At 38.7% G+C, this 23,257-nt stretch overlaps 1 protein-coding gene across 1 annotated transcript; it reads right to left on the bottom strand.

The window, feature by feature from the left end:
* Nucleotides 1-784: 784 nt before the first annotated feature.
* LOC311263230 (uncharacterized protein) lies at nucleotides 785-23,235 on the bottom strand (the record flags this gene model as incomplete). Its single annotated transcript, XM_084363153.1, has 21 exons — nucleotides 23,187-23,235; nucleotides 15,541-15,742; nucleotides 15,316-15,415; nucleotides 15,032-15,222; nucleotides 14,439-14,608; nucleotides 13,211-13,330; nucleotides 11,307-11,389; nucleotides 11,126-11,219; nucleotides 10,669-10,749; nucleotides 8,916-9,057; nucleotides 8,710-8,829; nucleotides 6,107-6,307; nucleotides 5,889-5,988; nucleotides 5,605-5,795; nucleotides 4,934-5,103; nucleotides 3,741-3,860; nucleotides 3,026-3,108; nucleotides 2,845-2,938; nucleotides 2,401-2,481; nucleotides 1,007-1,148; nucleotides 785-921 (listed from the first exon to the last, which is right to left on the bottom strand). The coding sequence occupies exons 1-21, from the start codon at nucleotides 23,190-23,192 to the stop codon at nucleotides 785-787; spliced, it is 2,628 nt and encodes an 875-aa protein (XP_084219279.1). The 5' UTR covers nucleotides 23,193-23,235.
* Between the last annotated feature and the right edge of the window lie 22 nt (nucleotides 23,236-23,257).

The raw sequence follows: 23,257 nt of genomic DNA, 5'->3' as shown, positions 1-23,257 counted from the left end.
GAAAAATCTTGCAATAAAAGAGTGAGTAATAAATCAATCAGACACCAGGAATGAATACAAACAATGTTTAATGACGTAAATAACAGGAAACCAATCAGTGGAATAATAAATCTGTACAGATTATATGATTCTGATATTGCATGAATTACAGCAACGTGTCACGTCTCTAGACGACCACACACACCCTCTGAGTAGAAAACTGGCAGTTCATTTGCATTACAGAGATACTTCATGTGAAATCAGCAAACTTGTTTTTTTCTGTTGTCATTTTCAGCCATAACTGTAACGTGTAAAGATATATAGTAAAACACGGTGGTCCAACTTATCTGACGTTTCTGCTTTCATTATTTCATGCATTGTGTTGCTTTGCGAACGACAACTTGGACTAACTGCTAGTTTTAGTCATTTTCTTTAGTCTGTGGCCCAACAGGTAAATCTGGTCTCCAACCAAACATTTTTGTTTTTTAGTGTTTTGTTAATAATGAGAGATGAAATCATCAAACAAGCCTTTTAGACTAATTAGATGTATAGACTTGGATGAAGGAAGACTGTTAAATTGTATGTAAGTTAATGCTTGATGCAGGGCTTTTCTACCCTGAAGTTATTGTGAACAAACATTGTGATTGGGTCTATAAGATCTGATGCTGGACTGTTTAAAGGGTAACTCCACCAACTTAACACATTAAAGTGTGTTAATCTTCATCTTACCCGTTTTGGCATTAAATAACTGAGACAATCTTACTTCCTGAACCTCTGATACTCTCTCCATTAGTTGTTGCTTTGGTTATAGGTGGGACAATAAAGTTGGACCAGGGTTTCTGCCACTGTATAGATTCTCCTTAAGAAAGACCAGCAATTTCCTCCAGGCGTCTTCCTGAGCGCGAGAGTGTGCCACTGTCTCTCCGCCCCACAGAACCATCACTGCAAAGAAAACAGGAATCAGAAACAGCCGTCAAACCCAAGTCTTAAGTCCTGATTTTGATTTCTAGTCTCAAGTTGAACCTACTCTTTTCTCGTGTCACAATGCTTCTGAATAAACTGGCTCTGGCGTGCGGCATGTATGGAGGTTCAATCAGGTGACCGGCATTCGGATATGACAGGACGGTCAGCAGGTGGCTATTCCCCGCCCACTCCATCATTTCCTTCATCTGTAGAAAAGAAAGTCAAAAACCTAATCTTATATACCTTACCTTATCTTTGTAGAGCAGACACTAAATTTCAAGACCCAAGACTTAAATTACTCTGAGATATTCTGAGATATTCAAAGACATCTTTCAAACCTGTCCTTAATCTGAAGAACATCTTTTGAGTCTGACAGTCAGAAGTCAGAGGTGTGAGAAAAATACATGACTCTTAACCTCTTGAAGCTCTAGAAGCTAATGAGCTAACTAATTTAAAAAAACTTTGCTATGGATTCAAAATGTAGGCCACCAATGAAATATATAAGATCTCGAGAAAATCTATTTACACTTCATGAGTTTACTTTTTGAAACATGGTAATGGAACAAACCAACAGTGGATAAAGTAGTTAAAATGAGCTCGACCTTAAACATCTACACCAGTAAAATGCAACACACATATTTGCAGCAGTAATATCAGTCCAATCATGAGATATATCAGTAAAACACTGACAGAGAAGATTTTTCTGTCCGATGACAACTTTTACTTTTGATACTTTACTTACTTGAATACGTCTTTCTTTCAAACTGTTCAATGCTCAATCCTCCGCTGATCTCCAAACAGCGTATACAGCATATTAGGCCTACTATCCCATCAGTAATTGCAAAATGACTCCAAATGAATCATTTCTGTGCCAAAATGAATCATTGCTGAGCCAAAATGAATCATTGCTGAGCCACAATGAATCATTGCTGAGCCACATTGTAAACAAAACAATAGATTTAGTTTATCAATACCAAATATTGGGTGCTGCTAGCTGTATTCAAACATATTATACAGCCATATTCTTGCTACCCGAGAGTTTAAAAGAAATAGAAATATATTAAGATAACTATTTTTGAATTTAAACAGGCCTGCCTTAATTTGGTTGACATTGAACAGAAATGGTTGCAACACCAGTTTGTTCTCTTCACTATCACAAATCCCTTTGTTTGCTGTGCTTGTGCACATTTTTGATAAATTTCTAGGTAAATGTAACTACAAAAATGAAAATAATGAAACGGTTGACTGTTAATGAGCGTACAAATTATTCTACAAAGTTTTGGTTCATTTACATACTGTATAGTGCTCTCTGTTCATATGATTATCTTGTTTTTTATTGTCTTATTTTTTAGTAACTATTCAGTTTTCTACTAGTTTCAACAAAGTTTAATTCTGCAATTTACAGCTTTGGACAAAGACTGTTTTCTACATGTGATACTGTCACGACAGTAAACTCACATCCATTGCAGACTCGGAGGCGGGCCAGCTCTGATCGTCCTCACCTACAACCACCAACAGAGGACACTTCAGTCGTCCCATCTGCTCAGAGACAAAACCGGAGGCATTCCAGTTTATATCACCAGCTGCAGCTTTAAATATTTATGCATCACCAGACATCAGCTGTGGACACAGAGGAAAATATATCCACAAATACATTTTGTAGATTTAGCAGAAAATGAGAGAATATAAAATCATCCACATCGCTGTTGAGTCTCTAATTGAATAATTTCACAGAATGCAAACAACCTGTTAACTAGGACAACTGACAACATTACAACAATAAAGCAACATTATGAAGAAATTGGCATTTTGTGTAAATATGACAGCTTTTCAGACCAAAAATGTATTTACAAAACTGAAAAACTAACTCAAGGAGGACACATTCTGGCTGGTGATACTCACGTCCACTTTGAAAGCGAGGTCGGTGGGGATGGGCAGCGGCAGATCTCGCCAGATGAACTCGTTCTCCTCACTGATACGAGTCTTGTCAGCGTTTCTGATTGGACAAAAGATTTTTTTTCTGCATCTTCCCTTTGGGCAACAGGAAAATCACTCACAAGAAACAAACAGCGTCTGAACTTACAGGTTTAAGTTCTTCAGCATTTCCTCCACAGATCCATCAACTGGCTGCACGTGACTCCCACTAATGCACACTGCACACCTGAGCTGATATCACACACACACACACACACACACACACACACACACACACACACACACACAGACACACTTAAAATACGTTAAAGTTATACACAGGATCATCTGAGACAGAAATATCTATCTATCTATATATATATATATATATATCCCAAATATAAACAACTTAGTAGATCCGGCCCTAAATCACTTGTCTCTGCCCACTTTCTTTCTTTGTCCATCTCTCTGTTGGTTTGAGGGATTGCCTGGTCTTATACGTCTTACACACATATATTAAAACTCAGACAATATTGTTATTTGGTCTCCCTACAAGTGAATGCAGTCGTTGTAATAAGCCCATACATCCCATTTTGTTTCATCATTGTTTTTTTGTTATCCCACATTCAGTCTGTCTTTAATTAGTTTTGTTTTTTCTTAGAAATATACAAATATATGCAGGTTTTATTCTCAGTAATTTCTTTTAACATTACACAATTAAAATACAGTAACAGTTTGGATATGCTGATGTTTTCCTCTTTTTTTTCTTGACAATAACTGTGAACCAAGAAATCAATACCAGCTGTGTAATGTATTCTGTGAGGATAATAATAAAGAAAAAATTGGAAAAAAAAGGAAGTAACTTTCAGCAATAGTCGTCTTACTTTCATAACTTGGGAGTAAACAGCCATTTTGAGGGTTATACTGGTGCCGAAGGACAGACCCAACATGCCGATCCTGCTGCCGTGGACCTGAGGATGCTGCTCCAGGACTTTATAGGCCTTCTGCATCACAAAGACATGTCAGACAACAAACAGCTCACAGAGGACAGACTTTGAACATTTTGTGATAGAGGGAAAAAAAATAATTTTTAAAATCCCCCTCCAGTCAAAAATATGTTTTTCTTCTTGTTGCAGAGTTTGACACCAAAAAAAGTTCTCAAAGTGTACATTTCCTCTGAGCTCACTGAAAATCTGATCTTAAGAGGTGGAGTCTACGAGCATGATTTGTGTAAAATCTTGGTCCAATATTTAGCAAACACAAGTGTGTTGTGAAAACTTGAAGCCTCCAGTGCACAAACACTGAGAATGGACATTACAGTGACGTAGGAGACATCATGTGTCTGCAGTTAGAAAAATATATTTATATTTCTAGAATTTTTAATGAGGGACAAGGTGTAGGGGCCATTTGTAAGGATTTTAATGAGGTTACTTTACCTTTTTTTCTGCAAAAATCAAGTTGCACAAGTAACTTTTGCAACTTCTTGCAATTGGGATATAGCACTTACAGCCATATTTTAAATAATTGTGCAGCCAAAGTTCATGGTGATGATGTTTATTTTCCATGACAACCTCCGTAGTCTCACTGAGCTACTTGTTAGCTAACACCTTTTTAAGAAACAAAGAAACTTCTAAAATCAAACGTATTTATGGACAAATTTTATGTCTTTTTTTACTTGCAAACTAATTTCCGGGTTGTAGGACTCATTCCTGCAGCACCCTATCAAAACTTCTGCTGCTGCCAGGCTTGTAAACCTACTTAACACATATGACTGTTCTACACCATGGAGTTTAATCTTTGATTTCAAGATTTTATTGATTAAAATCAAATCCTTGGTGAATCAGGCCCTTTCTATAACAGTCTGATTTTATTAAAAAGTAAAATTGTAAGAGCGATAATAGTAACATAATTGGTTTTACATCAGGTCAACTACTCTGTTAGATGATAATGTGTCCGTTTGTTGTGGAGTTCTGCTACTCCTTGTGGCCATAATATCAAGGTTTTTAAAAGATCCTTTAGTTATGTTGGGGAATTTGGGATAAAGATTGGATTTTGTTTAGTAATTGATAAAGTTTACCTCAAAGTACTGGAGGTCCACCATCTTCCCAGTTTCCATGGTGATTTTAGGTGTCAGGTAGTCGAGGACCAGGGAGGCGATGCCGTGAGAGGCCAGCAGAGACGCACGGTACTCCACCAACTTCCCTCCAGCACCCCACAGATCCAAGAGGCCGGGGAAAGGTCCCGGTCCTTCAGACAACAAACACAGTTCACAGTTTACACAACTTTATTGTATATTTCTGAGGTTCCTCATTCCTCCATACGAGGGCGATTGGACGATTCAGCCTTAAAACAATATTGCAATATTCTTAGGCTTTACCAGATACACAACATGTATCTCAATACTTTGAAATCTTCTCAAAAGCACTTCATAAATGCTGGCAAAATATTTTTGACCAAATACCTCCATATCAATATTTCAACAATATTCTAGGTATGACTATCGGTACCTTCACAAAATATCAACACAATGAGATTTTTGATAAATAATCATCTGTAATGTGGATATAATGACTAAGTAGGTAAAGGCATGTATTATAACACGTACAACAGTCCGATGATCTCAAAAGACAACACAACACATGAAATCAAGATGCCTAGAATCTAACACAAAAAAATAACGTCTATAAACATATTGAGATAATATTGATATATTGCACAGATATACTCCAGACTCTCCTGTGGTCCTACCTGGGGGCAGGAAGAGGGTCGCAGTGAGTCCGTCCTCTGTGATTGGGATCCTTCTGACACTGGGTGCCATGTACCAGCGCTCCACCACCACACCTGCCAGCGACACCTGATCCATGAAGCCCTCAGTCTGGTGACCCTGGTACACTGAGATTGTGACCTCCATGGGAATCTGGACATTCGTCTTCCTGAACCTTAGGGATGATGGGAAAGAGTCAGCTCTGATACCGATAACTGATTCTGTATTGATTGTCATGGTCTGAATTGCTCCATCCTTGTTGGCCTACCTGAGCCCAGGTTTGCTGCCTGGAACTGGTCTGAGGCTCCACAGTAGACCCATCTGTTCAACCCCAGAATATGTCCCACCCAGACTGGGATCCTCTGAAACTGCAAAGGCATGAAAATTATTCCTTAGTTGATGTTCATTGTTCCTCTGTTTCAATACCTGCAAAAATTCTACATTAATATTCCTGAATTTTCCAAGTCTGGGCTTTCAACTGTGTACCGTTCACAGTCCCAATGGTGTTGCTGATGTAGTGACCAAAAGCCTCCCAGCTGTGTCCATCTTCACACTTGTGGAGGGCGTGGACGGTCAGCTGGAAACCAGGTGGGGCATTCTGGACCAGGATGATAAACTTCTCATCCACGAGCCCCCTGGACGGCTGGACCAACAGCTTCACAATACACTGCTTCCTGTCCATCGTAACTGAGCAGACAGATAAAACATTTCATGACAGCATCAAATGTGTTTGTCTGTGAACATCAACCTCATCATCAATCATTTACTGTAATCCAGGGTTTGAATGAATGAATGCAAATTTATTTCAGACATGTGAAAACAAAACAAAACAAAAAGTGAAATTCGTTCAACAAATAAGGAGAATAAAATGAAAAGCATGTTACAAAGTATATATTGCATTAACAAGCACTGACATGCCCGAAAAGGAGTAGGAAGAAGTATACATTTATATAATCCAAACCCTTCTTGTATAACATATTTACATTTTATACACACTAACCATTGCACACATCTATGATGAATGCATGGGAGAATGCAAAGTTCAAACCCCACCTACTCCACCTAACTGGCTATCTGCTGAGTAAAGTGATTATTGCTGGAGTATCTATTTTTATAAGTTACTGAAGTTGAAGGTTGCAGCCTTTATGCTGTCGAAAGAAAATTAAGTACTAATAAAACTTTATTCTGCCACCAGCAGTTAGTCCCAATCAAACCAGGATACTATCACATGTTGTTGCACTGAAACTAAGTGACATGAATCCAGTTTCTTTGATACCATAGTTTATAGTTTTAATGATACAACTGGTCTAACTATTGGTTGAGGTTTCAAAGTCATTCTCAATCTCAATGAGCTCAAACTGCACAACAGTTGTTTCAGATGAGCCATTCCTCAGCTATACTTACTGTATGCCCAGGTGTTCAGCTGTGAATCGACCAGTGTGAGTCAAACTTTGACAGTGCACACTGACCGACAGCTGATCTTTACTTCATTTTTAAGTTCAGCCTCTTTGGACACAGCTTTAGTCTCCTCCCACTGCAACATCAACGGGACTGGACACAAGATTGCACCGCTGAGTTACAGATACTATTTTTTTAATTAATTAATTTATTTTTTAGCTCTTTAGGATCCAGGCAGATCTGCACTGATGTGACTGAAGACTACAAGTTAATAATAAAATATATTTTAATATATTTTTTTTTTACCTAAAACGGATGGATGATCTCTCCAGACACAGACTTTGGCCTCAGATGCAGAGTGTCTTTGTAAATCTTTTGCATTAAGCTTTCTTAACATCAAGAATAAGTTACGTATTTAACTCACAATATTTGCTCAATCCCAGGAGACTTGATCCTCCATGATCTTCACACACACACCTCGACTAATTTACATAATAACTTCTAATGTGAATCTGTGTGTGGATCATGACTATTTGCCCCCTCTATGAAGATTAGTGGGTTTTTTGATGATGGCGATGTGATGAAGGACTCTGGGTGTCACAAGTGTTTCTAATTTCTAAAATATGAACTTTGTTGTTTGTTTATTGCACCAAATCCACACCTGCCTTTTCTAAAAGCATAATGGGTTGACAATCCTGCTAAGTCCAAGAAAATTTCACTCATTTGAAAAATATGAAAACATTTTTCTGATAGAAGCCTCGTCTTCCTATCATTCAAAGACTTATTATTTATGACTGCGTCTTACTAGTTGTTCACAGTTAATTGGATCTTATAATATTATGTTTTAGTTATTATCAGGGTAACAACTCATCTTACTGCTAACTGATTGAAAAATCTTGCAATAAAAGAGTGAGTAATAAATCAATCAGACACCAGGAATGAATACAAACAATGTTTAATGACATAAATAACAGGAAACCAATCAGTGGAATAATAAATCTGTACAGATTATATGATTCTGATATTGCTTGAATTACAGCAACGTGTCACGTCTCTAGACGACCACACACACCCTCTGAGTAGAAAACTGGCAGTTCATTTGCATTACAGAGATACTTCATGTGAAATCAGCAAACTTGTTTTTTTCTGTTGTCATTTTCAGCCATAACTGTAACGTGTAAAGATATATAGTAAAACACGGTGGTCCAACTTATCTGACGTTTCTGCTTTCATTATTTCATGCATTGTGTCGCTTTGCGAGAGACAACTTGGACTAACTGCTAGTTTTAGTCATTTTCTTTAGTCTGTGGCCCAACAGGTAAATCTGGTCTCCAACCAAACATTTTTGTTTTTTAGTGTTTTGTTAATAATGAGATATGAAATCATCAAACAAGCATCATAGACTAATTACATGTATAGACTTGGATGAAGGAAGACTGTTAAATTGTATGTAAGTTAATGCTTGATGCAGAGCTTTTCTACCCTGAAGTTATTGTGAACAAACATTGTGATTGGGTCTATAAGATCTGATGCTGGACTGTTTAAAGGGTAACTCCACCAACTTAACACATTAAAGTGTGTTAATCTTCATCTAACCCGTTTTGACATTAAATAACTCTGAGATAATCTTACTTCCTGAACCTCTGATACTCTCTCCATTAGTTGTTGCATTGGTTACAGGTGGATCAATTAAGTTGGACCAGGGTTTGAGCCACTGTATAGATTCTCCTTAAGAAAGACCAGCAATTTCCTCCAAGCGTCTTCCTGAGCATGAGAATGTGCCACTGTCTCTCCGCCCCACAGAACCATCACTGCAAAGAAAACAGGAATCAGAAACAGCCGTCAAAACCCAAGTCTGAAGTCTTGATTTTGATTTCTTGTCTTAAGTTGAACCTACTCTTCTCTCGTGTCGCCATGCTTCTGAATAAACTGGCTCTGGCGTGCGGCGAGTACGGAGGTTCAATCAGGTGACCGGCGTTCGGATATGACACGACGGTCAGTAGGTGGCTATTCCCTGCCCGCTCCATCATTTCCTTCATCTGGAGAAAAGAAAGTAAAAAGCCTAATCTTATATTTGTAGGAAGGTTTCAGTTTTTTTATTTGCACTCCTTGGATATGACCTGTAAATGTATATGTATCTTTGGTACTGTTTTTGTTGTTGTCATCTCTGAAGTGTAAGAAATCTTTGTAGAGCAGACACTAAATTTAAAATACTCTGAGATATTCAAAGACACCTTTCAAACCTGTCCTTAATCTGGAGAACATCCTCTGAGTCTGAAAGTCAGAAGCTACAGATGTGAGAAAAATACATGACTCTTAACCTCTTGAAGCTCTAGAAGCTAATGAGCTAACTAATTTAAAACAACTTTGCTATGGATTCAAAATGTAGGCTACCAATGAAATATATAAGATCTCGAGAAAATCTATTTACACTTCATGAGTTTACTTTTTGAAACATGGTATTGGAACAAACCAACAGTGGATAAAGTAGTTAAAATGAGCTCGACCTTAAACATCTACACCAGTAAAATGCAACACACATATTAATGCAGCAGTAATATCAGTCCAATCATGAGATATATCAGTAAAACACTGACAGAGAACATTTTTCTGTTCGATGACAACTTTTACTTTCGATACTTTAAGTACATTTTGCTGATAACAGCCTACCTGTATACTTTTATGAAAGGTTTCAATGTTGGACTTTTACTTGTAGTGGAGTATTTTTAGTGTGTTGATCTGAAAACTTCTTCTACCACCAGTTTCACCAGGTTTATTACATTTATTATGGATTTCCACCAAAAGACATAACATCTTGTGCACTTGACTTTAAGTGTTGATGACGACTGAACATGATTAGATACCTCAAAACGAGCAAAATAGCTAATTCTGGCCCAGACAAAACAGAAATGGAAGATACGAGAGATACTTTGGTGGTTTAAGATGCTAAAATAGGACAGATGGAGGACAGATGGAGGACAGCTGCGGCTCAAATCACGACCGGTTTCGGAAAAATAGGAACGCCAAATCTAATTGTTTCCAAATGTAAATCTACTCACTCATTCCTCAGTCGGAAAATGCATTTTGTAACATAATTGTTTCTAAGCTGAAGCCAATTGTCAAAGCCATAAAGGATATCCAATATGCCTTTCTTTCAAACTGTTCAATGCTCAATCCTCCGTTGATCTCCAAACAGTGTATACAGCATAGCAGGCCTACTGTTCCATCAGTGATTGCAAAATGACTCCAAATGAATCATTGCTGAGCCACAATGTAAACAAAACAATAGATCTAGTTTATCAATACCAAATATTGGGTGCTTCTAGCTGTATACAAACATATACAGCCATATTCTTGCTACCCGAGAGTTTAAAAGAAATAGAAATATATTAAGATAACTATTTTTGAATTTAAACCGGCCTGCTGTAATTTGGTTGACATTGAACAGAAACGGTTGCAACACCAGTTTGTTCTCTTCACTATCACATACTGTATATCTCTTTATTCATATGATTATCCTGTTTTTTATTGTCTTATTTTTTAGTTACCATTCAGTTTTCTACTAGTTTCAAAAAAGTTTAATCCTGCAATTTACAGCTTTGGACAAAGCCTGTTATCTACATGTGATACTGTCACGTCAGGAAACTCACATCCATTGCAGACTCGGAGGCGGGCCAGTTCTGATCGTCCTCACCTACAACCACCAACAGAGGACACTTCAGTCGTCCCATCTGCAAAACCGTTGGTATTTCAGTTTATATCACCAGCTGCAGCTTTAAATATTTATGCATCACTAGACATCAACTGTGGACGCAGAGGAAAATGTATCCACAAATACATTTTGTAGATTTAGCAGAAAATGAGAGAATATAAAATCATCCACATCGCTGTTGAGTCTCTAATTGAATAATTTCACAGAATGCAAACAACCTGTTAACTAGGACAACTGACAACATTACAACAATGAGAAGAAATTGGCATTTTGTGCAATTTAGTGCCCCCCACAATATATAGATGTATATGTATGACAGCTTTTTAGACCAAAAATGTATTTACAAAACTGAAAAACTAACTCAAGGAGGACACATTCTGGCTGGTGATACTCACGTCCACTTTGAAAGCGACGTCGGTGGGGATGGGCAGCAGCAGATCTCGCCAGATGAACTCGTTCTCCTCACTGATACGAGTCTTGTCACCGTTTCTGATTGGACAAAAGATTTTTTGTCTGCATCTTCCCTTTGGGCAACAGGAAAATCACTCACAAGAATCAAACAGCGTGTGAACTTACAGGTTAAAGTTATTCAGTATTTCCTCCACAGATCCATCAACTGGCTGCACGTGACTCCCACTAATGCACACTGCACACCTGAGCTGATATCACACACACACACACACACACACACACACACACACACACACACACACACACACACACACACACACACACGTAGACTTAAAATATGTTTACGTTTTACACAGGGTCATCTAGTCACTTTGGTAACCAAGAAAATGGATGAGAAGCTTGTTCTGACCATCTCTTTCTAACCTGATCTTTATCAGACAGAAACATAATAACAGAGCCACCCCCTGTGGACAAAAATGAGTAACACAGTCAGTGTACAAAAGGCCAGCTATCAGCGATGTTTTACTGAGGGTGTGCTGTGGAGATTTAGAGCGGGCGCGCTGGACACCTGGAGTGGGTGTGCACTGGACACAGGAAGCGGGACCGCACATGAGTGCAGAATGACAGAAGAGAGCGGAGAGTAAAGAGAAAAGAGACAGGTGTTTTCCATCCAGAGACTACATTAGACATTACCATCGTGTGCATGCGTCCTTGAGACCTGTAAGTCCTATCATTAATGTTATCAGTTAATTTAATACTGTTGTAGTGGTTGACTAGTTAGCGTGCTTTGCCAGACTTTGTACCTGCTAGCTAGCACGTTTTTATTGGTTACATAGTAGTGAGTCTCTGAATGCCCTTTCTCCATGTGTGTATTATTGAATGCTTTGTTTACATGCCAAAGTAGATACACTAAATTAAGAATAGTAAGAAGATTAATAGTGGTTTAAGGTTGAATGTGTACAGGTGTATATGTGTGTATATATATAAACCCATAGAACAGCTATATAAGAGTGCGCTCAAGGTGTACGATAGGAAACCTCGCTCTTATCACCACTGTAACATCCTCAGGAGATACAGCTTTCTGAGTTTTGCTAATTTTAAGGTTTTTAAACAGGTTAGTTTTATATACAAGACCTTACACGGTCTGTGCCCACCTCCATTAGCGGAATTCATACACAGGAAGTCTGATAGAGGAATCAACACTAGGTCAACCGCTAGAGGAGACTGCGAAGTGCCATTCCGAAAAACCGCCTTCAGCAAAAACATTCTTTCAGTCCAAGGCTGTTCTATCTGGAATAACCTACCTCTGACAATAAGATATTGTCTGTCATTTTCTTCCTTTAAGCACAATCTAAAGAAATGCTTACTCGACAACCAAACCTGCGACCATGCATAAATTTGTTCTTCTCTCAAAGTCATTCCTGTATTATCTATGTGAGTCCTGTATTACTTGAATCATGTATTACTTGAACCCTGTAACACTTGAAAGACATATTGCACTTTAAAAACTTATAGTACTTTAACCCCTGCATATCCTTGAAAGCAACATTGCACTTTATGCACAAGTTGTAATAATGTAATGTAATGTAATGTAATGTATGTTGTTCTCCTGTGTTTGTTATGTCAGTGCTGTTTAATGTCTGGGGACTACGGATAGAAATTAGCATCTTTGCTAAATCCGGTATATTTACGTTGCATTTCACATGTTATGTTCATTAATATGCATTGACCCGTCTAAATAAAATAAATAAATAAATAAAATATATAAATATGTAGGTATATGTAGGATAGGTACATATATGTACGTATTGGTGTATGTATGTATGTATGTGCATGTGTATGGATATATTTGTGTAGTTTTACAGTAGCCACTGCACAAACCTACAGGTAGTTACGGTCAACAAGCTTCTAGCACCAACTATCAAATGAGGATATGCAAGTGAATTTTGTTGAGTCACTTTTCTGGTTGGACCAGGGACTGTTAGCTTTAACTAGACTTTATAAAGAAGTAGAGCTATATTTAGCGACGTCAAGATGATGAAAGTAACTTTCAGCAATAGTTGTCTTACTTTCATAACTTGGGAGTAAACAGCCATTTTGAGGGTTATACTGGTGCCGAAGGACAGACCCAACATGCCGATCCTGCTGCCGTGGACCTGAGGATGCTGCTTCAGGACTTTATAGGCCTTCTGCATCACAAAGACATGTCAGACAACAAACAGCTGTAACACAGAGGCCAGGCTTTGAACATTTTGTGATAGAGGGAAAAAATTCAAATTCCCCCTCCAGTCAAAAATATGTTTTTCTTCTTGTTGCAGAGTTTGACACCAAAAAAAGTTCTCAAAGTGTAAATTTCCTCTGAGCTCATTGAAAATCTGATCTTAAGAGGTGGAGTCTACGAGCATGATTTGTGACATCACAAATAGTTTGGAAGCCAATCTTTGTCCAATATTTAGCAAACACAAGTGTGTTGTGAAAACTTGAAGTCTCCAGTGCACAAACACTGAGAATGGACATTACAGTGACGTAGGAGACATCATGTGTCTGCAGTTAGAAAAATATATTTATATTTCTGGAATTTTTAATGAGGGACAAGGTGTAGGAGGCATTTGTAAGGATTTTAATGAGGTTAATTTACCTTTTTTTTCTGCAAAAATCAAGTTGCACAAGTAACTTTTGCAGTTTCTTGTGATTGGGATATAACACTAACAGCCATATTTTGATTAATTGTGCAGCCAAAGTTCGTGGTGATGACGTTTATTTTCCATGACAACCTCCGTAGTCTCACTGAGCTACTTGTTAGCTAACACCTTTTTAAGAAACAAAGAAACTTCTAAAATCAAACGTATTTATGGACAAATTTTATGTCTTTTTTTACTTGCAAACTAATTTCCGGGTTGTAGGACTCATTCCTGCAGCACCCTATCAAAACTTCTGCTGCTGCCAGGCTTGTAAACCTACTTAACACATATGACTGTTCTACACCATGGAGTTTAATCTTTGATTTCAAGATTTTATTGATTAAAATCAAATCCTTGGTGAATCAGGCCCTCTGCTACATTTCTATAACAGTCTGATTTTATTAAAAAGTAAAATTGTAAGAGCAATTATAGTAAAATAATTGGTTTTACATCAGGTCAACTACTTTGTAAGGTGATAATATGTCAGTTTGTTGTGGAGTTCTGCTACTCCTTGTGGCCATAATATCAAGGTTTTTAAAAGATCCTTTAGTTATGTTGGGGAATTTGGGATAAAAATTGGATTTTGTTTAGTAATTTAGGCGCTGATAAAGTTTACCTCAAAGTACTGGAGGTCCACCATCTTCCCAGTTTCCATGGTGATTTTAGGTGTCAGGTAGTCGAGGACCAGGGAGGCGATGCCGTGAGAGGCCAGCAGAGACGCACGGTACTCCGCCAACTTCCCTCCACCACCCCACAGATCCAAGAGGCCGGGGAAAGGTCCCGGTCCTTCAGACAACAAACACAGTTCACAGTTTACACAACTTTATTGTATATTGTTGAGGTTCCTCGTTCCTCCAGACGAGGGCCTTAAAACAATATTGCAATATTCTTAGGCTTTACCAGATACACAACATGTATCTCAGTACTTTGAAATCTTCTCAAAAGCACTTCATAAATGCTGGCAAATTTTTTTTTGACCAAATACCTCCATCCATTAATGTGGATATAATGACACATAGAACAGTCTGATAATCTCAGAAAATGACATCCCTTTACTGTAATGCAGCCTTTAAAATCAGGAAAAGACAACACAACACGAAATGAAATCAAGATGCCTAGAATCTAACACAAAAAAATAACGTGTATAAACATATTGAGATAATATTGATATATTGCACAGATATACTCCAGACTCTCCTGTGGTCCTACCTGGGGGTAGGAAGAGGGTCGCAGTGAGTCCGTCCTCTGTGATTGGGATCCTTCTGACACCGGGTGCCATGTACCAGCGCTCCACCACCACACCGGCCAGCGACACCTGATCCATGAAGCCCTCAGTCTGGTGACCCTGGTACACTGAGATTGTGACCTCCATGGGAATCTGGACATTCATCTTCCTGAACCTTAGGGATGATGGGAAAGAGTCAGCTCTGATACCAATAACTGATTCTGTATTGATTGTCATGGTCTGAATTGCTCCATCCTTGTTGGCCTACCTGAGCCCAGGTTTGCTGCCTGGAACTGGTCTGAGGCTCCACAGTAGACCCATCTGTTCAACCCCAGAATATGTCCCACCCAGACTGGGATCCTCTGAAACTGCAAAGTTAAAGGCATGAAAATTATTCAAAAGTTTTTTCTGCAATTCACAAACATTCCAATACCTGCAAACAATTCTACATTAATATTCTGAATTTTCCAAGTCTGGGCTTTCAACCGTGTACCGTTCACAGTCCCAATGGTGTTGCTGATGTAGTGACCAAAAGCCTCCCAGCTGTGTCCATCTTCACACTTGTGGAGGGCGTGAACTGTCAGCTGGAAACCAGGTGGGGCATTCTGGACCAGGATGATAAACTTCTCATCCACGAGCCCCCTGGACGGCTGGACCAACAGCTTCACAATACACTGCTTCCTGTCCATTGTAAACTGAGCAGACAGATAAAATATTTCATGACAGCATCAAATGTGTTTGTCTGTGAACATCAACCTCATCATCAATCATTTACTGTAATCCAGGGTTTGAATGAATGAATGCAAATTTATTTCAGACATGTGAAAACAAAACAAAACAAAAAGTGAAATTCGTTCAACAAATAAGCAGAAAAAAATGAAAAGCATGTTACAAAGTATATATTGCATTAACAAGCACTGACATGCCCGAAAAGGAGTAGGAAGAAGTATACATTTATATAATCCAAACCCTTCTTGTATAACATATTTACATTTTATACACACTAACCATTGCACACATCTATAATGAATGCATGGGAGAATGCAAAGTTCAAACCCCACCTACTCCACCTAACTGGCTATCTGCTGAGTAAAGTGATTATTGCTGGAGTATCTATTTTTATAAGTTACTGAAGTTGAAGGTTGCAGCCTTTATGCTGTCGAAAGAAAATTAAGTACTACTAAAACTTTATTCTGCCACCAGCAGTTAGTCCCAATCAAACCAGGATACTATCACATGTTGTTGCACTGAAACTAAGTGACATGAATCCAGTTTCTTTGATACCATAGTTTATAGTTTTAATGATACAACTGGTCTAACTATTGGTTGAGGTTTCAAAGTCATTCTCAATCTCAATGAGCTCAAACTGCACAACAGTTGTTTCAGTATCTAGCTTAGAGCCATTCCTCAGCTATACTTACTGTATGCCCAGGTGTTCAGCTGTGAATCGACCAGTGTGAGTCAAACTTTGACAGTGCACACTGACCGACAGCTGATCTTTACTTCATTTTTAAGTTCAGCCTCTTTGGACACAGCTTTAGTCTCCTCCCACTGCAACATCAACGGGACTGGACACAAGATTGCACCGCCAAGTTACAGATACTATTTTTTTTATTTATTCATTTATTTTTTAGCTCTTTAGGATCCAGGCAGATCTGCACTGATGTGACTGAAGACTACAAGTTAAAGTTAAAGTTAAAATATCTTTTAATATATATTTTTTTACCTAAAACGGATGGATGATCTCTCCAGACACAGACTTTGGCCTCAGATGCAGAGTGTCTTTGTAAATCTTTTGCATTAAGCTTTCTTAACATCAAGAATAAGTTACGTATTTAACTCACAATATTTGCTCAATCCCAGGAGACTTGATCCTCCATGATCTTCACACACACACCTCGACTAATTTACATAATAACTTCTAATGTGAATCTGTGTGTGGATCATGACTATTTGCCCCCTCTATGAAGATTAGTGGGTTTTTTGATGATGGCGATGTGATGAAGGACTCTGGGTGTCACAAGTGTTTCTAATTTCTAAAATATGAACTTTGTTGTTTGTTTATTGCACCAAATCCACACCTGCCTTTTCTAAAAGCATAATGGGTTGACAATCCTGCTAAGTCCAAGAAAATTTCACTCATTTGAAAAATATGAAAACATTTTTCTGATAGAAGCCTCGTCTTCCTATCATTCAAAGACTTATTATTTATGACTGCGTCTTACTAGTTGTTCACAGTTAATTGGATCTTATAATATTATGTTTTAGTTATTATCAGGGTAACAACTCATCTTACTGGTAACTGACTGAAAAATCTTGCAATAAAAGAGTGAGTAATAAATCAATCAGACACCAGGAATGAATACCAACAATGTTTAATGACGTAAATAACAGGAAACCAATCAGTGGAATAATAAATCTGTACAGATTATATGATTCTGATATTGCCTAAATTACAGCAACGTGTCACGTCTCTAGACGACCACACACACCCTCTGAGTAGAAAACTGGCAGTTCATTTGTATTACATTACATTCATGTGAAATCAGCAAACTTGTTTTTTTCTGTTGTCATTTTCAGCCATAACTGTAACGTGTAAAGATATATAGTAAAACACGGTGGTCCAACTTATCTGACGTTTCTGCTTTCATTATTTGTGCTTTCATTGTGTCGCTTTGCGAGAGACAACTTGGACTAACTGCTAGTTTTAGTCATTTTCTTTAGTCTGTGGCCCAACAGGTAAATCTGGTCTCCAACCAAACATTTTTGATAGTGTTTTGTTAATAATGAGATATGAAATCATCAAACAAGCATTTTAGATGAATTAGATGTATAGACTTGGATGAAGGAAGACTGTTAAATTGTATGTAAGTTAATGCTTGATGCAGGACTTTTCTACCCTGAAGTTATTGTGAACAAACATTGGCTGTGTCCAAATTCAGGGGCTGCAGCCCTCGAAGGGCGCATTTGAAGTCCAATTACATCACAACGCTGCGTGAAGGCTGTCCAAATTCGAAGGCTCCTTCAAATGTAGCCCACAAATGCAGCCTGGCCCTCCCTCTTTTCGGAGGACGCACCGCTACTATCCTTTGCGGCCTCCCATATCCCAAGATTCTTTGCGCACCGCTGCTCAGTCCCGAAACAGAAGAGAAAGCAAGAGAAAATGGCGACATCAGGTGGCGCAGACATGACATTCAAATTTAAGTAATGGGTTTACACTCGGTTTTTAGTCATTTAAACATCCAACGCCAGATATGTTAAAGTTCAAGGGACTATAAAACCTCCAAATTTCAACTTTCAGTTAAAATACGTGACGCTGGTAATGCTATGGTAAATATAATTGTTATTCACCAATGGGTTAATGTTTATTTCGTAATGTTGATAATTCAATTTAGATTTGACACGCAAATGAATGTACACATTTGATAGATTTGAACCAAAACAGACTTTAATGCATGAACATCTGGTGACGCAACCAGGAAATACTCCGAAGGCTAGACCATCCCATTTAACAATGGTGGACGCGGCCTTCAAGGTTCAAGGTCCTTGAAGGCTGCGTCCTTGAAGGCTGCAGCCCCTGAATTTGGACACAGCCATTGTGATTCGGTCTATAAGATCTGATGCTGGACTGTTTAAAGGGTAACTCCACCAACTTAACACATTAAAGTGTGTTTACCGGTGAAAAAAGTAGAATAACGCCTTTTGTGGCGCCCAAGGAAGCTGCTTGTAGTCTGATAAATTGTTTCTAGTGATGTCTCAGTGGCTGAGATAATCTTACTTCTGTTGTAATTGGGCGAGGATCAAACGAACCTCTGATACTCTCTCCATTAGTTGTTGCTTTGGTTAAAGGTGGGACAATAAAGTTGCACCAGGGTTTCTGCCACTGTACAGATTCTCCTTAAGAAAGACCAGCAATTTCCTCCAGGCGTCTTCCTGAGCGCAAGAATGTGCCACTGTCTCTCCGCCCCACAGAACCATCACTGCAAAGAGATCAGAAATCAGAAACAGCCGTCAAACCCAAGTCTGAAGTCCTGATTTTGATTTCTAGTCTCAAGTTGAACCTACTCTTTTCTCGTGTCGTCACGCTTCTGAATAAACTGGCTCTGGCGTGCGGAGTGTACGGAGGTTCAATCAGGTGACCGGCGTTTGGATATGACAGGACGGTCAGTAGGTGGCTATTCCCTGCCCGCTCCATCATTTCCTTCATCTGGAGAAAAGAAAGTAAAAATGTTTCAGTCAGTTGTCAGTCAGTTGTCAGTCATCATATGTCAGTTGGTACTGAGGCTAACTGCCCCCTCTCAGACACAGTCTGACCAACCTCACAACAACACTGCTCTCCAAACACCAATCAGAGTAAAGCAAATTATAACACAATGTAAAGAAACCTATCTGGAACATTGGAAAGAAGAAACTAAAAGCCAAAGTAGATCAGAATGTTATCTCGCCCTAAAAAGATTATAAATTAGCACAATATCTCTCTACTGTCAGAGATAGAAAGCAAAGACAGATCCTCACCAAGTACAGGCTCAGTGACCACAAACTGACAATTGAAACAGGAAGACACAAAAAATCATGGCAACCAAAAGAAAACAGAACATGTGGTCACTGTTCAACAGGTGAGGTTGAGACAGAGATGCACTTTCTCCTACAATGTAAAACATTCAATGAAATGAGGAACATTTATTTTAGCAAGTTCACATCTGTAATCTCAGATTTCAAAGAGCTGAATGACCTCTCAAAATTAAAAATACTGCTGGGAGAAGGAAACAGGGCATATCTTGCTGCCCAATATCAACATGCCACAACCTGAGGGACAGTGAGTGACCGACGCACACACACAGGATATACTGTATATATAATTTATGTAAATCAATCTTGTTGTTGTGTTGGTTTTCATGTTGTTTTATGTTGTCTTCTGTCCGAGTGTTTGGACAGATGCTTTGGCAACATTGTTGTTAAGACTTTTCATGCCTCTTTGAAAAAAAAGCAGTTTTTTTATTTCACTTCTTGGATATTACCTGTAAATGTATATGTATCTTTGGTACTGTTTTTGTAGTTGTCAAAACATCTCTGAACTGTAAGAAATCTTTCAGCAGACACTAAATTTCAAGACCCAAGACTTAAATTACTCTGAGATGTTCAAAGACATCTTCCAAACCTGTCCTTAATCTGGAGAACGTCCTCTGAGTCTGACAGTCAGAAGTCAGAGATGTGAGAAAAATACATGACTCTTAACCTCTTGAAACTCTAGAAGCTAACTAATTTTTTAAAAAAAACGTCGCTATGTGTAACGGAGTTAGGAATTAGTGTGATTCCACTTGCCATAAAACAAAACTCATCACGCAACACTGAGACTTAATTGTCCTATAGTAAGCAGCACCCCGGTGGATTATGGTCGTGCATTCTGGGGGGGTAGCAGCAGTCGGACCTTGCTGTCGTCCTGGTAGGTGCACGAATAATGAGCCCCGCCATTGTCTCATACTAATTACTTTAATTAGTATACTAAGGGATGGTTTAAGTTGTATTTTTAAACATATAGCTCCGGAACAGTTGAGCACGTCCTTCTTCATAAAAAAGTTGACGGTGTTTTCTCTTATTTTTGTTTATAAAATGGCTAGTGCTACACATTGTTAGCTAACCTGCACTTTCTTTTCATTTCACATTTTTCAGAAGTGTATGTGTGTGTGTGAGGAAACCGAAACTGACTGTACTGTCAATTCTTCTGCCAGGAGCACTGTATGTCGGCAATAAACGGCAAGATTGCCAACTGTGACGGTCTTTTTCTTCTGTGAAAATACACAACGCAATGAGAGAGAGTACAATGCCGCTACATATGCATTCAAAATGTAGGCCACCAATGAAATACATGAGTATACTTTTTGAAACATGGTAATGGAACAAACCAACAGTGAATAAAGTAGTTAAAATGAGCTCGACCTTAAACATCTACACCAGTAAAATGCGACACACATATTAATGCAGCAGTAATATCAGTCCAATCATGAGATATATCAGTAAAACACTGACAGAGAGCATTTTTCTGTCCGATGACAACTTTTACTTTTGATACTTTAAGTACATTTTGCTGATAACAGCCTACCTGTATACTTTTATGAAGGGTTTCAATGTTGGACTTTTACTTGTAGTGGAGTATTTTCAGTGTGGTGATCTGAAAACTTCTTCTACCTCCAGTTTCACCAGGTTTATTACATTTATTCTTGATTTCCACCAAAAGACATTAAAGCTTCTGCACCTGACTTGAGGTGTTGATGACAACTGAACATGATTAGATACCTCAAAATGAGCAAAATAGCAATTCATTCCCTCACCTGTCCGTGTCCCTCCTCACTCCACCTGTTCCTCGTCCCGTCATTAGTGTGTCTGTGTATATACCCTTTGTTCTCCCTCATGTCTTTGTCAGATCGTTTTCGTTTCCCGCCGTCTTGGTCCGTAATCTGTGTTACTCCGTCTTTGTCCTTTGATTTCCCGTTCCTGGTTCCGTGCCCTACCTACTGCGCCCGACCTAGCCTGTGTTAGCCTGTGTCCGTCTTTGCCCGTCATCCTCTGTCTTGGTCTGTCTTTCCCCCTGTTGCCTCCTGGCCTCTTCCCCAGTGTCTCCTCCAGTGACTCCTCGTGTCTCACGTTTTGGTATGTTCCTAGTTTTGGTTTCTGGTTAGGCCTGGGCGGTAAACCGAAAATTTACCGATACCGAAATTTACGACGATAACCAACGTCATTTTGCTCATGTCGGTATATTCGGTGTTTAAAAAAGAAAAAAAGTTGTTTTTGTCTTGTTTGGCTGTGTGTGTGTAGGTAGGCTACCGGTATGTTCATGTGTAACTGTTGCCAAAATGCAACCTCGGCTTATTTTGTGAATGAACACGAGTCAAACCTTTGTGTAAAAGCATAATTAAGACGAAAAAGCCACTTTTAAGATTCACCGCAGTTTCGTTTCCAGGTCAAACTCATTTACAATGGAGGTGCAGGGGGAACTTTTCTGTAGCATCAAAATCGCTATTTTTAAAACACTAAGAAGACTCGACACAACATGAAACTTTGCTCGTAGCATCACCAGGGTCTCTACACATGAACACGAGCATTAAGAACATCGTTTGTGTACACAAAGTTTGCTAAAAAGAAGGTTTTTGAACAACTCGCGTTAGCTTAGCCGTCCTGCCAGTCGAGATGCGTCGATCCCCGATCCCCGATGTAACATGGAGCTTTCTCCTTCATGTTACGCCGCACTCGGGGATCGATGCTGTGTGTCTGCACTTGGGTCCTCATTTAATATACTGTACCATCAGCAAGCTGTTCGCTACAGGACAGATGGATGACAGCTGGGGCTCATATCAAGACCAGTTTCAGAATGATAGGAATGCAAAATTTAATTGTTTCTAAATGTAAATTTTTACTTTAACCTGAAAGGTCCAAATAGAAGAAGAAAGCATGATCTACTCACTCATTCCTCAGTCGGAAACTGCATCTTGTAATGTAATTGTATCTAAGTTGAAGCAACTTGTCGAAGCCATAAAGGATATCCAATACGCATTTCTTTCAAACTGTTCAATGCTCAATCCTCTGGTGATCTCCAAACAGTGTATACAGCATAGTAGGCTTACTGTTCCATCAGTGATTGCAAAATGACTCCAAATGAATCATTGCTGAGCCACAATGTAAACAAATAATAGGACTAGTTTATCAATACCAAATATTGGGTGCTTCTAGCTGTATACAAACATATTATACAGCCATATTCTTGCCACCGAGAGTTTAAAAGAAATAGAAATATATTAAGATAACTTTTTTTGAATTTAAACAGGCCTGCCGTAATTTGGTTGACATTGTACAGAAACGGTTGCAACACCAGTTTGTTCTCTTCACTATCACAAATCCCTTTGTTTGCTGTGCTTGTGCACATTTTTGATGAATTTCTAGGTAAATGTAACTACAAAAATGAGTTTTGGTTCATTTACATACTGTGTAGTGCTCTCTATTTATATAATTATCTTATTTTTTATTGACTTATTTTTTAGTAACTATTCAGTTTTCTGCTAGTTTCAATAAAGTTTAATCCTGCAATTTACAGCTTTGGACAAAGCCTGTTATCTACATGTGATACTGTCACGTCAGGAAACTCACATCCATTGCAGACTCGGAGGCGGGCCAGTTCTGATCGTCCTCACCTACAACCACCAACAGAGGACACTTGA

Source organism: Pagrus pagrus (genome assembly GCF_965226575.1).
Source record: "Pagrus pagrus genome assembly, chromosome: 10".
NCBI lineage: Eukaryota > Metazoa > Chordata > Actinopteri > Spariformes > Sparidae > Pagrus > Pagrus pagrus.
Note: the sequence above shows the minus strand (reverse complement) of the source record. Positions and strands in the feature narration are given on the sequence as shown.